Below are 12,714 nucleotides of genomic sequence, written 5' to 3'. Positions count from 1 at the left end.
AAACAATAATCAGATATCATTAGACTTAGGGCTCAATATTTCATTTCTAATTTAACCAAAAAAATGGTAGTGTTAGAGCACAGGGAATAGTGAAGAGGAACTAGAGAGATTTTACTCAGAAGTACAGGAAGAAATGGATCACACACCAAAACAACATGTGCTGATACTCATGGGGGACTGGAATGCAAAAGAAGGGAACAGAGAAGAACTAGGAATTGTGGAAAAATGGGGCTTAGGAGATAGAAATGAAGCAGGAGAAAGACTTATTGAATTCTGTAAAGCCAGTAATTTGTTTCTTGCAGACACATTTTTTGAGCTACCAAAAAGATGACTGTACACGTGGACATCAGCAAATGGTTAATATAGGAATCAAATTGATTATATAATTGGTAGCAGAAGATGGAGAAGTTCCATACTTTCTGTGAAAACAAGACCAGGAGCAGAACTGGTCATATAAAAAATCAGAGTAAACCTAAAGAAGAAGAACAAAGCAATCGTCATGCCAAAATACAATTTAAATAACATCCCAGAAGAATAAAGATCAGGCAAGAAATCAGAAAAAGGCTAGGACTGGAGAGGGCAACTATGAGAGAAACAGAAAAGGTCCTCAAGTACAAAGATGTATCACTGAACACTAAACTCAGGGTCATTCAGACCATGGTATTCCCAATCTCTATGTATGGATGTGAAAGTTGGACAGTGAAAAAAGTGGATAAGAGAAAAATCAACTCATTTGAAATGTGGTGGAGGAGAGGTTTGCGGATACCATGGACTGCGAAAAAGACAAATAATTGGGTGCCAGAACAAATTAAATGAGAACTGTTTCTTTGGAATACAGCGGCGGGGGAAATCTGAATATTTTAAGGTCCCTTTGGTATCATAATTTGAGCTGTCCTCCAGATGTCTTATGGTCAGGAATAATACAGGGTTTGTTTCTGCATGTCTCTCCAAGTTTTATGGCAGGAAGTATGATCCCTTGTGCTCCAGAATGCTTGGCCAATATCTTTTTAACTCCTACAGACTTTAGCCTATGTTTTGTGGATTATCCTGCCTTCCTGAAACCACGCTTTGGATTACACAATAATTGGGTCTGCTCTTTCTGTACAGCACTCAAGGACCCGGAAAATAACTCCAAAGATATAATTATACAGCTATGAGAGTGGCTGTATACTATAGCCAGCATGGATTTTTCACATTCCTCAATGTTAAATTGAAAATACCCCCATGCCATCCTGATGCTTCCCATAAGCTCATTTCCAAACAAAACCTTACAAAACTTATAGTCCTGAACTCAGAAACGCTTGCTTAACAACCCTGTAAATTTTCATGGCGATACAGAAAACAGTCAGAGAGAATAGAGAGTTCAAAGTCTAAAAAGAGAGAAAAAAATCCCAAAGCCCTTTTGGTCTTTTTTCTGTCAGAGTTCTCATAATCTGTTGAAATTCATTCAAAATCAGCCATGTTCACAGAGTACCTGTAATCCTATTACTGACCTTGCCCATACTCTGATCGTCATGTTCTGCAGTTTAAAAGTTAAAAAAGATGCCTGGCTGATTTTTAATTAATTTAAGAAATTTAACATTGAAGTCTATTACAGTGTTAGGCATGCTCCGTAAGAACCAACTGTCTGTTCTAAAAGCCTGACTCCCAGCTGCTTGGCTTGGCTGATCAGGGGGCCACACGCACACCAGACTTTGATTTCACTTGAGACAGTCATGGCTTCCCGCAAAGAATCCTAGGAAGTGTAGTTTGTGAAGGGTGCTGAGAGGAGACTCCTATTCCACTGACAGAGCTCCAGTGGCCAGACTGGTTTAACAGTCAGCTACTCTGATTGAAGGTCTGTGAGGGGAACAGGGTGTCTCCTAGCAACTCTCAGCACCCTTCACTAACTACACTTCCCAGGATTCTTTGAGAGAATCTATGACTCTCCAAAGTGAAATAAAGGCCTGGTGTGGATGTGGCCAGAGACAGCTTTCATTTAAATTTGGGTGGGAGGCTACATGTGCCTGCTATAGAATAAAAAGGTGGGGGAAATGCTGAAAAGCAATGATACTGTTCACAATTTTCCTTTTGGAAAGAAAATGGACTTCCTGTCTGCCCAGTGCCCACCGACCCAATCTCCTCTCCTCCCCTCCCTGCCCCTCCCCAGGGTCAGTGTTGGACTATGACCTGGGAGACCAGGGTTCGAATCCCCACACAGCCATGAAGCTCACTGGGTGACCTTGGGCCAGTCACTGCCTCTCAGCCTCAGAGGAAGGCAATGGTAAAACCACCTCTGAATACCGTTTATCATGAAAACCCTATTCATAGAGTCGCCATAAGTCGGGGTCGACTTGAAGGCATTCTGTTTCCATTTTCAGACATGATTGCACAGAATTAAATCCCATCTCAAAAAGTATGCAAATGATCAAACCCACCCATCCTCCTATCCCCTCCCTCTTGCCCCTTCCCTTCCCTTCCTTTGCCCCTCCCTCCCCATCCCCTTCCAATCCCCTCCTCCTTTCCAACTCCCTATGGTCAGTTTTACTTGTATTAAGCATGATTGCATGGGAGTAAATACCATTGAACTCTATAAGCATACAAATGATCACATCTGCCCCCTCCCCCTTCCTTTGCCTCCTCGAATCTGCTCTTTCCCCTTCCCCCTCCCTCTTCTCTTCCCCTCCCCCTCCTGCCTGCTTCCCTCCTCCTCCCCTCTGCCCTTCCTCCCCTCCTCCTCCTCCCCATCCCCTGTGGTCAGTTTTACCTATCCTAAGCATATTGCAGGGGAGTAAATCCCACTGAACTCAATAAGCATGCAAATGACCAATCCACTCTCAGCAAACTTCAACAAGATCCCAGTTCTTACCTCCCAGATTAAAAAGCAGAGAAATTTTCTAATAGGCAAAACAACCCTTGCAGTTTAAGAGCATATGGTGAGTGGTGGCAACACCTGCAATCAGCCCAAATAATAAGACATGTGCTGTGCTGATCTTGTTTTAGCAGGGAGGAAGCAACATTATAAGACACTTGACATAGTTCAGATGGTCATTTTAAATATGTCTGATTTACTTTGCAATTTTAGTGAAGTTTCCTATAGGAAATCATTTTCTTTTGTTTCTGTTTCTGTGAATATGTGTATAGCAACACTTTTCAAAATTTACACTAAAAAAACTCCAAACGTAATTGTGGAATAATGGCACTGATTTCTGCAAAATAGTCTCCAGTGGACATGAGGAGTATCTCAATTTGCACAAGTTAAAATACCGGGAGGTGAAATATATTCTAGCAAAATGCTAGGTGTGCTCTATGTTTTTAATTGACCGTGCCCACCTTGCCTTAAATGAAGTGGTTTAAACATAGCAGGATGAAAACATGCATCTTTTTTCCAACAGCTAGAGTCATTGCTGAAGTAGTAACATATTGTAATCAGTCTGATTTTACATCAAACTGCAGTTTCAGATTCAACTGTTAATGCACCCAAAACAGGAATAGAACATAACCTCCCATTTGAAACACAAAAGGCTGTCTTTAGCATCATATGACACTGACCATTAAAAAGGCTTTGAAATTAATAAAAATAAATTTGACACAGATTTCTAGGATGAACAATGAGAGAAATAAAATTTTCAAGATTAGATTCTCTGTAGAAACATTAGTAACACAGGAAAGAAGCAAAGTAAGAACACCACCAACAAACATACAAAAGTATAATTCCCCATCTTTGGAGATGGCAGGTGTTGCCACCACTCCCCATATGCTCAGAGGCACATGTTACTGGGAAGTGTAGTTTGTGAAGAGTGCTAAGAAGAGACTCCTATTCCACTGACAGAGCTCCAGGGGCCAGAGTGATTTAACAGTCAGCCATGCCTAGAATATATTTCACCTCCCACTGTTTTATCTTGTGCAAACTGAGACACTCCTCATGTCCATTGGAAACTATTCTGCAGAATAGTCAGTGCCATTATTCCACAATTGTTTCTGGAGTTTTTTTTACAGTTGCAAAATGTTGCTGTAGTTCACATATTCACAGAAGCAAAAGAAAATGATTTACTATAGGAAACTTCACTAAAATTGCAAAGTAAATAAAACATATTTAAAGTGACTATCTGAACTATATCAACTGATTTAATATTGTTACTTTCTCCTGCTAAAAGATCAGCACAGCACATGTCTTGTTTCTGTTATGTGGGCTGATTGCAGGTGTTGCCACCACTCACCATATGCTCAGAGGCACATGCTACCAAATTCTTCCAAGCTACACAGCAAGTTGATTGGACTGTGAAAGACCAACCCAAATGGTGTTTACATTTTGACAGATTTGTAGGGCAATCCAATATCTCAGAGAGGTCAGGTTTCCTGCTCCCCTAGTGCATTCACTATAGCCACCCAATTTCCCTGCTTTTTAAAGTTTGATAGAAATATCTGTGGGCTATAGGTGCTTTCTTAAACTGCAAGGGTTTTTTTGCCTATTAGTGAATTAACACTCAAAAGATCCACATACATTTTGCTTCAAAATATGCCTTATTTGTTTTTCATTTGCTCATTTTATTTGGTGGGTTAGATAATTAGACAGCATACAGAAATTGTGACATCACCTAGTTCTAGACAAATTCAATAGTTTATCCTGGCAAAGTACAGTATGGCACCTCGAGAGTTTTGGGCTTGCTCTGATGTGCTAGTCCTTCTGCTGTGTATAAGGTCTATAATAAAATACACAATGTACTTGTTCATATTTATAATGCCTAATCTCAAAAGGGAGATGTTCCCCATAATTCATTATTTAACTAGTAATGTAGTTTTAACTCAGTACATTCAGTACTGTGTCATGTTTGATAGTGTAATGGTTTTAGTTTTTAAGTTAGCTTAAGCTTTGGTTTATCATGTTTTGTATTGTATTTTGATTTCATTTAAAGCCATTCCTTTAAAAAGAGAAACATATTACAGTTCAACATTTTAGTTTTTTTAAAAAAAATTTATGTCCCTGTTCTCCAGAGTAACCTTTGAGTGTCTGACATTGTTAATGTTTAGAAGAAATGTTTAAATCTTTTATCCCCCATTCTTTTAATTATGACAGTGGATTTAAATTTTAACTTTGTGAGTTTTTAATCTTCTTATTTGCATTAATTTATATTCTGTTTTGAGTTAATACGTTAAGCAAATAAAAACAGGAAAGCCCTCCCTTGGATAAATTGATACGAAGTACCCTGTGGGAAGAATCTTGATGACTTATGATTTTGATGCTGCTGTATTCTAATGTTACTTGTTAGTTGCTTTGGAAGGATTTGTATCCTTAAAGGCGTGATATCAATATTTATAATATGTCCCCAGTGTCATGATAGTAACTATTTTTCTGTTGTCCCGAGTAGGGGTCAATGAGCCATTCCAATACCTATTTTAATACGCGTACAAAGGCAGAGCAAGCATTGAATTTAGTATATAAGTGATCCTTGGAGCAGGGGAATACTCGTATGATCTTGAATTTCAGCTTTTGTTTTGAAATGTTGATTGGGGTCAGATGTAACATGGAGCCATAGAACCAATAGGAAGCTGCCTGATACCAAATCAAACCAATTTCCCATTTAGCTTATCATTGCCATTGACTGGCAACATCTTTCTGGGTCTTCAGACGGTATTTGTTCCAGCCCCTATCTGGAGATGTCAGGAATTTGTTTTGTCTCTGAATTCAGATATAATAGCAAGCCCCAGCAAAAACTGGTTTGTGCACCAGCCTTAAACTGTTGTTTTAGATCTTGTTTTGTCAACTCTGAACAAACAATGATTGATATAAACCACAATCTCCAATTTGTATGTAACATTAACCCATTATTCTTTTAAAGCAAACTGAACTCTGCAGAAGTTCTCCTCTCTGCTGCATGGGAGGGGCAGTGCATGAGCTTGATGGTGTGCTCAGATTCATGGAGGCTTTTCTATATAGTGATGGCAAATATGTCTATTAAAACAAACCATGGCTTCTCATTATATCTGAGCCCAGCCCATTGTATGTGCAGTGTATTGTCCTACTTCCTCACTCTAAAAGTTAATAATATTATGGAGTGGTTTTACTAACATGAGTGGATCTGCAGGAGTGTTCACCATTCAGTATCTTAAACATTATAGGGGGACGTTACAGAGCACTAGGGTAGGGTACATTTGAAATGTACACACGGGTAGAAGGGAGAAGATGGAGAACAAAGTGTGTAAAATCTTGAAATCCAAAAGAAATGTGTTGAAAAGCATCATTTCCTAGAGTTAATGTTTTATTTCTTCTCCTTCCCTCTTAGGATAATTGTGTGGCACAATGAATAGAAACCCTGAATGTTAGGTTGTGCCATCTAATGCAATTCTTTTAAGGGTAATAGGTGGTATAATTCAGCAAAGACATAACACTAAGACATAGTGTAAGTAAGCCACAGTTTACCTGAGCTGCATGCTGGTGTGCATAGTATGAGCACTCTCACTTTATAAGAGTGAGTAAATAAACCATTTGGGGGGAATGTTTTGCCCTAACAAAGTACAATTGCTAACCAGCCTTAAACCATGGTTTGTTGTTGGCTTAGCAATTATAGTTTGTTAGGGTGCAGCAAGCCATGATCCCATGTTCGAACATCATATTAAGCTTTCCCTGTTACGGTTTATTTATACTTGTTCACATGATGTGAGAATCACAGCAGGAGTCCTTAGGCTATGTGCACTAGCACAGTAGTTCCCAAACATTTTCCCCCATGGGCCACTTGAAAATTGCTGAGTGTCTTGGTGGACTATTTAATGATTTTTCTGCCTATTGTAGCAAATATAAGGCACTGTGCTAGATGCTTTTTAAATTGCATTTTTATTGCTTTAATTTATTATATTGTATTACAATTTGCATTCCATAGAATTCAGATTGTAATACAATAAAAGTACAGCAGAAGGAATAAAAAATATAATTAAAAACAAGTATGAATATTTAATGCCTACATGCCACGGGCCACTTGAATGAAGCTCAGGGACCACTGGTAGTCCACAGACCACAGTTTGGGAACCCCTGCATTAGCACACAGCTCATGCACAATATAGCTGACTAAACCAAACTTGGTTGCGCAGAGTTATGTTCAAATGCAGGACTGTATAGAAAAGTTTGAAAATATTTTTACATAGGAGTAAACACCAAAGTTTGTTTAAAGTCTCTGAAGCAGCTAATTATTTTACTATTTTCCTGTTGCTTTCCAATGTTATATTTCCATCCACTGTCTTGTCTGCTTTTCTTTTCTTCTGTTTTCCTTAAGGGTTCTATTGTAAGGGCTTTTATTGTTCCTGAATTATCCGTAGAAAATAGCTGCATTCTGTGAAGCAGATCACTTAGAAACTTGTTTTTGTCTTCACAGAGGGTTTTTTTGAGAATATAGAGTATGCTACTGCAGTTGCTTTTTTTAGTCTCCAAGAAGAGGAATATACTGTCAATCAAACTATTCTTCCATGTTTTGTTGGGTACACACACAGTTGTACTGCTTACAAAACTGCATATATCCTATCAAAGTATCCTAGTACAGTTCATCTGAAGCACAACCAATTTGTATATCTGACAAGAAATGGATGGACCACTTGAACAAATGTTAACATTGGCAAATCAGCCTGTTGGTAACCAGTAAACATATAAGAAAATCTCTAATTGTTTTCTGGGCTGAATGATTTTTAAAAATTATATTTGGCAAGCTGTTGACTTTAGCTAGTTTTTAAAAATAATTATTGGATGTATCCATCTATTACCACATTTGCTTGAGACACATGTCTGAACCTGTTTCCATGTTTGGGGAGTTGAACAACAGATGGCTGGGGAACTTAGTTTGGTGCTGGGGAACTCTTTCTTCTGCAGTGTCGACTCTATTCTTGCCAGAAGACAGGCTGCTTGCCAGAAGAAGATGACAGAAAATGCTCTCAGCTAATAGACATTGCCAAATTGCCAGCATAGTGTGGGTAACTTAGGTCTTTCTTATAGGTAAGAGATGGGGAACCTGTGGCCCTCCAAACTTGCATTAGTCAGAGGGGATATGGCCAGTAATCAGGGATAATGGGAATTGTTGTCTAGCAATATATGGAGGGTTACAGGTTCCCTCACTCTGGTCTGGATTGCCTCAGCTTTTGATAAGTTAAGATACTCCAGTGTAACATACTACAGACTCATAGTTTGCAGTCTGCAACCTGTGGGAACTGGATGAAGATTTTAGTTAGTAGTATTCTTTCTCATCTGTAAATAGAGGTAAATTAACACCTAATGAGATAGTATATCTGCAGAAGCATGGTTGGTTGCACTGTTTATTACAGCTTTGTTTCAAATATTTCAAAATTAAAAATGAAGTCTCTTCCATCTGAGGTGCACTTCTATAAAATATGGGAGTATATATTTTCTTTCTTTCTTTCTTTCTTTCTTTCTTTCTTTCTTTCTTTCTTTCTTTCTTTCTTTCTTTCTTTCTTTCTTTCTTTCTTTCTTTCTTTCTTTCTTTCTTTCTTTCTTTCTTTCTTTCTTTCTTTCTTTCTTACTTTCTTTCTTTCTTTCTTTCCGTCTTTCTGTCTTTCTGTCTTTTCTTAATTACATTTATATTGTACCTTTTCCCCAAACAGCTCAAGGTGTGGCGTACCACGTGGTTCTCCCACTCCCCATTTTATCGTCACAACATTTCCCTACGTAGCAGTTACTCTTGATTAATTAGTCCATGCCCTCTGTGCTTTTTTCTTTTAGCTAGTCAAACTCCATCTGCTACAATCTATTCAGTGCTTTACTGCACTACAGTAGGAGTGGAGAGGGGAGCAGAGCATTGTCCCTGATCTAGCACTCTGTATCAGAAGTAGTGTGAGGCTTGGGACAAAATCCCATTGCTTGGGAGAGGGACAGGACTCCTGGAGACCACAGATTTTTGGTTGACATTATGCTAGATTTTCTGCTTGGCTCGCTTTTCAATCTTGGTTGCTTTTCTTGGCAGAACTAATAATTACCTTTAGAAAGCAAGTACCCTGCTGATTCCTGTAGTCTGTTGCCATAATATATGTGTTAGTCTTTAAGGTGCACAAGACTCTCTTAATTATAGTAAACTAAATGTTGGTGAGGCCAAGTTGTCTGCAATAATTCCCTTTCCCAATGCACCATCTGAAATGGAAATAGGAGAGAAGTGTAAAAAATTAGATGGTTGACAAAGATGAACAGCAAGATCAAAGAATTGAGTCATATGATGAACTAACTGGGCAAGCTTTGGGTAGAAAATCTGCATAAACTGATTAGGCAAATCCCAGGCACAAAATCTAACCGGGGCTCCTTTGGAGGAAGGGCAGGATATAAATTCAATAAATAGTAATAATAAATCTTATATACATAATTGTTTTGTTTGCAGTAGTTTTATTCTTCTCTAGAAAACAATAGTATGGTAGAAGATAAGGGTGCTAAAGAGGGTGATGGGTTATATATTGTTGATCATATGGCAGATTACAATATTCCAACAGACACTCTTCTTGTTTTACAGGCAAAGTCATAAACAAAGATTTGCGTCACTATCTAAGCCTGCAGTTCCAGAAAGGTTCAATTGATCATAAACTGCAACAGGTGATCAGAGATAATCTCTACTTGAGAACCATCCCATGTAAGTGTTAACATACTAACATAACTATTTTTGTTAAACATCAGATATCTGAAGTGAAATCCATAGATACATATTATATGCATAGAAAGCAGCTAGTTTATTAAAAATATGAAATAATATGAAGTGAAAGGGTAATAGGTATGTTTGGTTTAAGATACTTGTATGCTGCTTTTCCTAAGCATGTTTATACAAAAACAAAGTTATTGAGTATTACCAAAAATATAAAACCCTAATATTAGGTCCATGTCTCTTAAGACAGGGTATTGAACTGGATCCAGCCTTCAGGCCGGATCTTTATCTCCGTCACTCCCTGTGGGCCGAGCTTGACAGGTGGGTTTACCTTACTTAAAATTCTGGAATAACCTGGCAACCTACCACACCCACTATTTTATTATAGCCCCTTCCTTATTAAATCATTTCTCAATAATCTTGTTAAGTTACTTTGAGATTTTTTTTGTATAAAGGGACTAACAAATGTAATTATTATTAATGCTACTAAAAATAATATAAATAAATCTTCTAAGTTATATTATACTACACACTCCTTCCATACTCGCATATTTCTCAAGCAGCTTTTCTGTTCCAGTTCTTCATTGTAATAGATGGTGGTAAACAGTGAGCTCTTTTGCTCAGTTTACTTTTGTACCTATGCCAAGCTTTAAACAGATTGTTTATATAGGGGTTTGCTTGAATAGCATCTAGATCCCTTTTATTCCAGTACCATAACACATAGGGTTGTATCCAATGTAGCGCTAAGTAAGTGTCCCATAAATGCAAGGGACTTTCCCCTTCTCCTCCCCCCATCCCTCATAAATGTGTTCTAAGGGTTTCCCCAACTCTCCAATCAGATTTGGGGAGGGTGCAGGGGGAGTCCCGTTGCAATAATCCTTGTGCTGACAGGACTCATTAGTTGAATACCACTAATAGTGCCTTATTCTTAGCCTGTTCACTCTTTTTATTTAAGCTCTGTCACCAGCAAGTTTAATTTTTTATATATTTTTACAAATTATTAATACATTAAGGAGGGAAAAAACAAAAGAACATAAATGAAATAGTTTGGACTCCTAAAGCAAAACAATAAAATAACTACACCAGTCTCTTATAGTCATAATAACGTATGAGGTTGTATTAATATATAACAATAATGAATCATTTTTCAATAAAGTTGTTATTCTCTGACTTTAATATTTGTTAACTTGTTTATGTATGCCATTTCCAAAATTCTTAAGAACTATTCTTAAACTATTCTTAAAAACATTTGCAGGAAGGGATTCTGAGGAACTGAGACAAATAGTGGTAACGAGAGAGGAAGTTCTAGGCTTAATGAACAATATAAAAACTGACAAATCACCAGGCCCGGATGGCATCCACCCGAGAGTTCTCAAAGAACTCAAATGTGAAATTGCTGATCTGCTAACTAAAATATGTAACTTGTCCCTCAGGTCCTCCTCCGTGCCTGAGGACTGGAAAGTGGCAAATGTAATGCCAATCTTCAAAAAGGGATCCAGAGGGGATCCCGGAAATTACAGGCCAGTTAGCTTAATTTCTGTCCCTGGAAAACTGGTAGAAAGCATTATTAAAGCTAGATTAACTAAGCACATAGAAGAACAAGCTTTGCTGAAGCAGAGCCAGCACGGCTTCTGCAAGGGAAAGTCCTGTCTCAGTAACCTATTAGAATTCTTTGAGAGTGTCAACAAGCATATAGATAGAGATGATCCAGTGGACATAGTGTACTTAGACTTTCAAAAAGCGTTTGACAAGGTACCTCACCAAAGACTTCTGAGGAAGCTTAGCAGTCATGGAATAAGAGGAGAGGTCCTCTTGTGGATAAGGAATTGGTTAAGAAGCAGAAAGCAGAGAGTAGGAATAAACGGAGAGTTCTCCCAATGGAGGGCTGTAGAAAATGGAGTCCCTCAAGGATCGGTATTGGGACCTGTACTTTTCAACTTGTTCATTAATGACCTAGAATTAGGAGTGAGCAGTGAAGTGGCCAAGTTTGCTGACGACACTAAATTGTTCAGGGTTGTTAAAACAAAAAGGGATTGCGAAGAGCTCCAAAAAGACCTCTCCAAACTGAGTGAATGGGCAGAAAAATGGCAAATGCAATTCAATATAAACAAGTGTAAAATTATGCATATTGGAGCAAAAAATCTGAATTTCACATATACACTCATGGGGTCTGAACTGGCGGTGACTGAGCAGGAGAGAGACCTCGGGGTTGTAGTGGACAGCACGATGAAAATGTCAACCCAGTGTGCGGCAGCTGTGAAAAAGGCAAATTCCATGCTAGCGATAATTAGGAAAGGTATTGAAAATAAAACAGCCGATATCATAATGCCGTTGTAAAAATCTATGGTGCGGCCGCATTTGGAATACTGTGTACAGTTCTGGTCGCCTCATCTCAAAAAGGATATTCTAGAGTTGGAAAAGGTTCAGAAGAGGGCAACCAGAATGGTCAAGGGGATGGAGCGACTCCCTTACGAGGATAGGTTGCATCATTTGGAGCTTTTTAGTTTAGAGAAAAGGCGGGTCAGAGGAGACATGATAGAAGTGTATAAAATTATGCATGGCATTGAGAAAGTGGATAGAGAAAAGTTCTTCTCCCTCTCTCATAATACTAGAACTCGTGGACATTCAAAGAAGCTGAATGTTGGAAGATTCAGGACAGACAAAAGGAAGTACTTCTTTACTCAGCGCATAGTTAAACTATGGAATTTGCTCCCACCAGATGCAGTAATGGCCACCAGCTTGGACGGCTTTAAAAGAAGATTAGACAAATTCATGGAGGACAGGGCTATCAATGGCTACTAGCCATGATGGCTGTGGTGTGCCACCCTAGTCAGAGGCAGCATGCTTCTGAAAACCAGTTGCCGGAAGCCTCAGGAGGGGAGAGTGTTCTTGCACTCGGGTCCTGCTTGTGGGCTTCCCCCGGCACCTGGTTGGCCTCTGTGAGAACAGGATGCTGGACTAGATGAGCCACTGGCCTGATCCGGCAGGCTCTTCTTATGTTCTTATGTTCTTATTCAGTTTCTGCTGGCAGGACAGTTTCCCTCCATTTATAGTTTAAGGCAGCCTTTCCCAACCTTTGGGTCCCCAGATGTTGCTGGACTCCTATCAGCCCCAG

General features: G+C 38.8%; 1 protein-coding gene across 4 annotated transcripts in view; it reads left to right on the top strand.

Moving 5' to 3' along the window:
• Nucleotides 1-12,714, top strand: part of MAGI3 (membrane associated guanylate kinase, WW and PDZ domain containing 3) — a 274,835-nt gene that overhangs the window by 139,995 nt on the left and 122,126 nt on the right. For 2 of the 4 annotated variants that reach the window (XM_061631976.1, XM_061631978.1), the window contains exons 2-3: nt 9,474-9,590; nt 9,846-9,920. In XM_061631976.1, coding sequence (XP_061487960.1) covers nt 9,474-9,590; nt 9,846-9,920 — 192 coding nt within the window. The remainder of the gene's footprint in view (nt 1-9,473; nt 9,591-9,845; nt 9,921-12,714) is intronic. The other 2 variants (XM_061631977.1, XM_061631979.1) reach the window with 1 other exon arrangement.

Source organism: Rhineura floridana, chromosome 6, assembly GCF_030035675.1.
Source record: "Rhineura floridana isolate rRhiFlo1 chromosome 6, rRhiFlo1.hap2, whole genome shotgun sequence".
NCBI lineage: Eukaryota > Metazoa > Chordata > Lepidosauria > Squamata > Rhineuridae > Rhineura > Rhineura floridana.
This window is presented reverse-complemented; position numbering and strand designations above follow the sequence as displayed.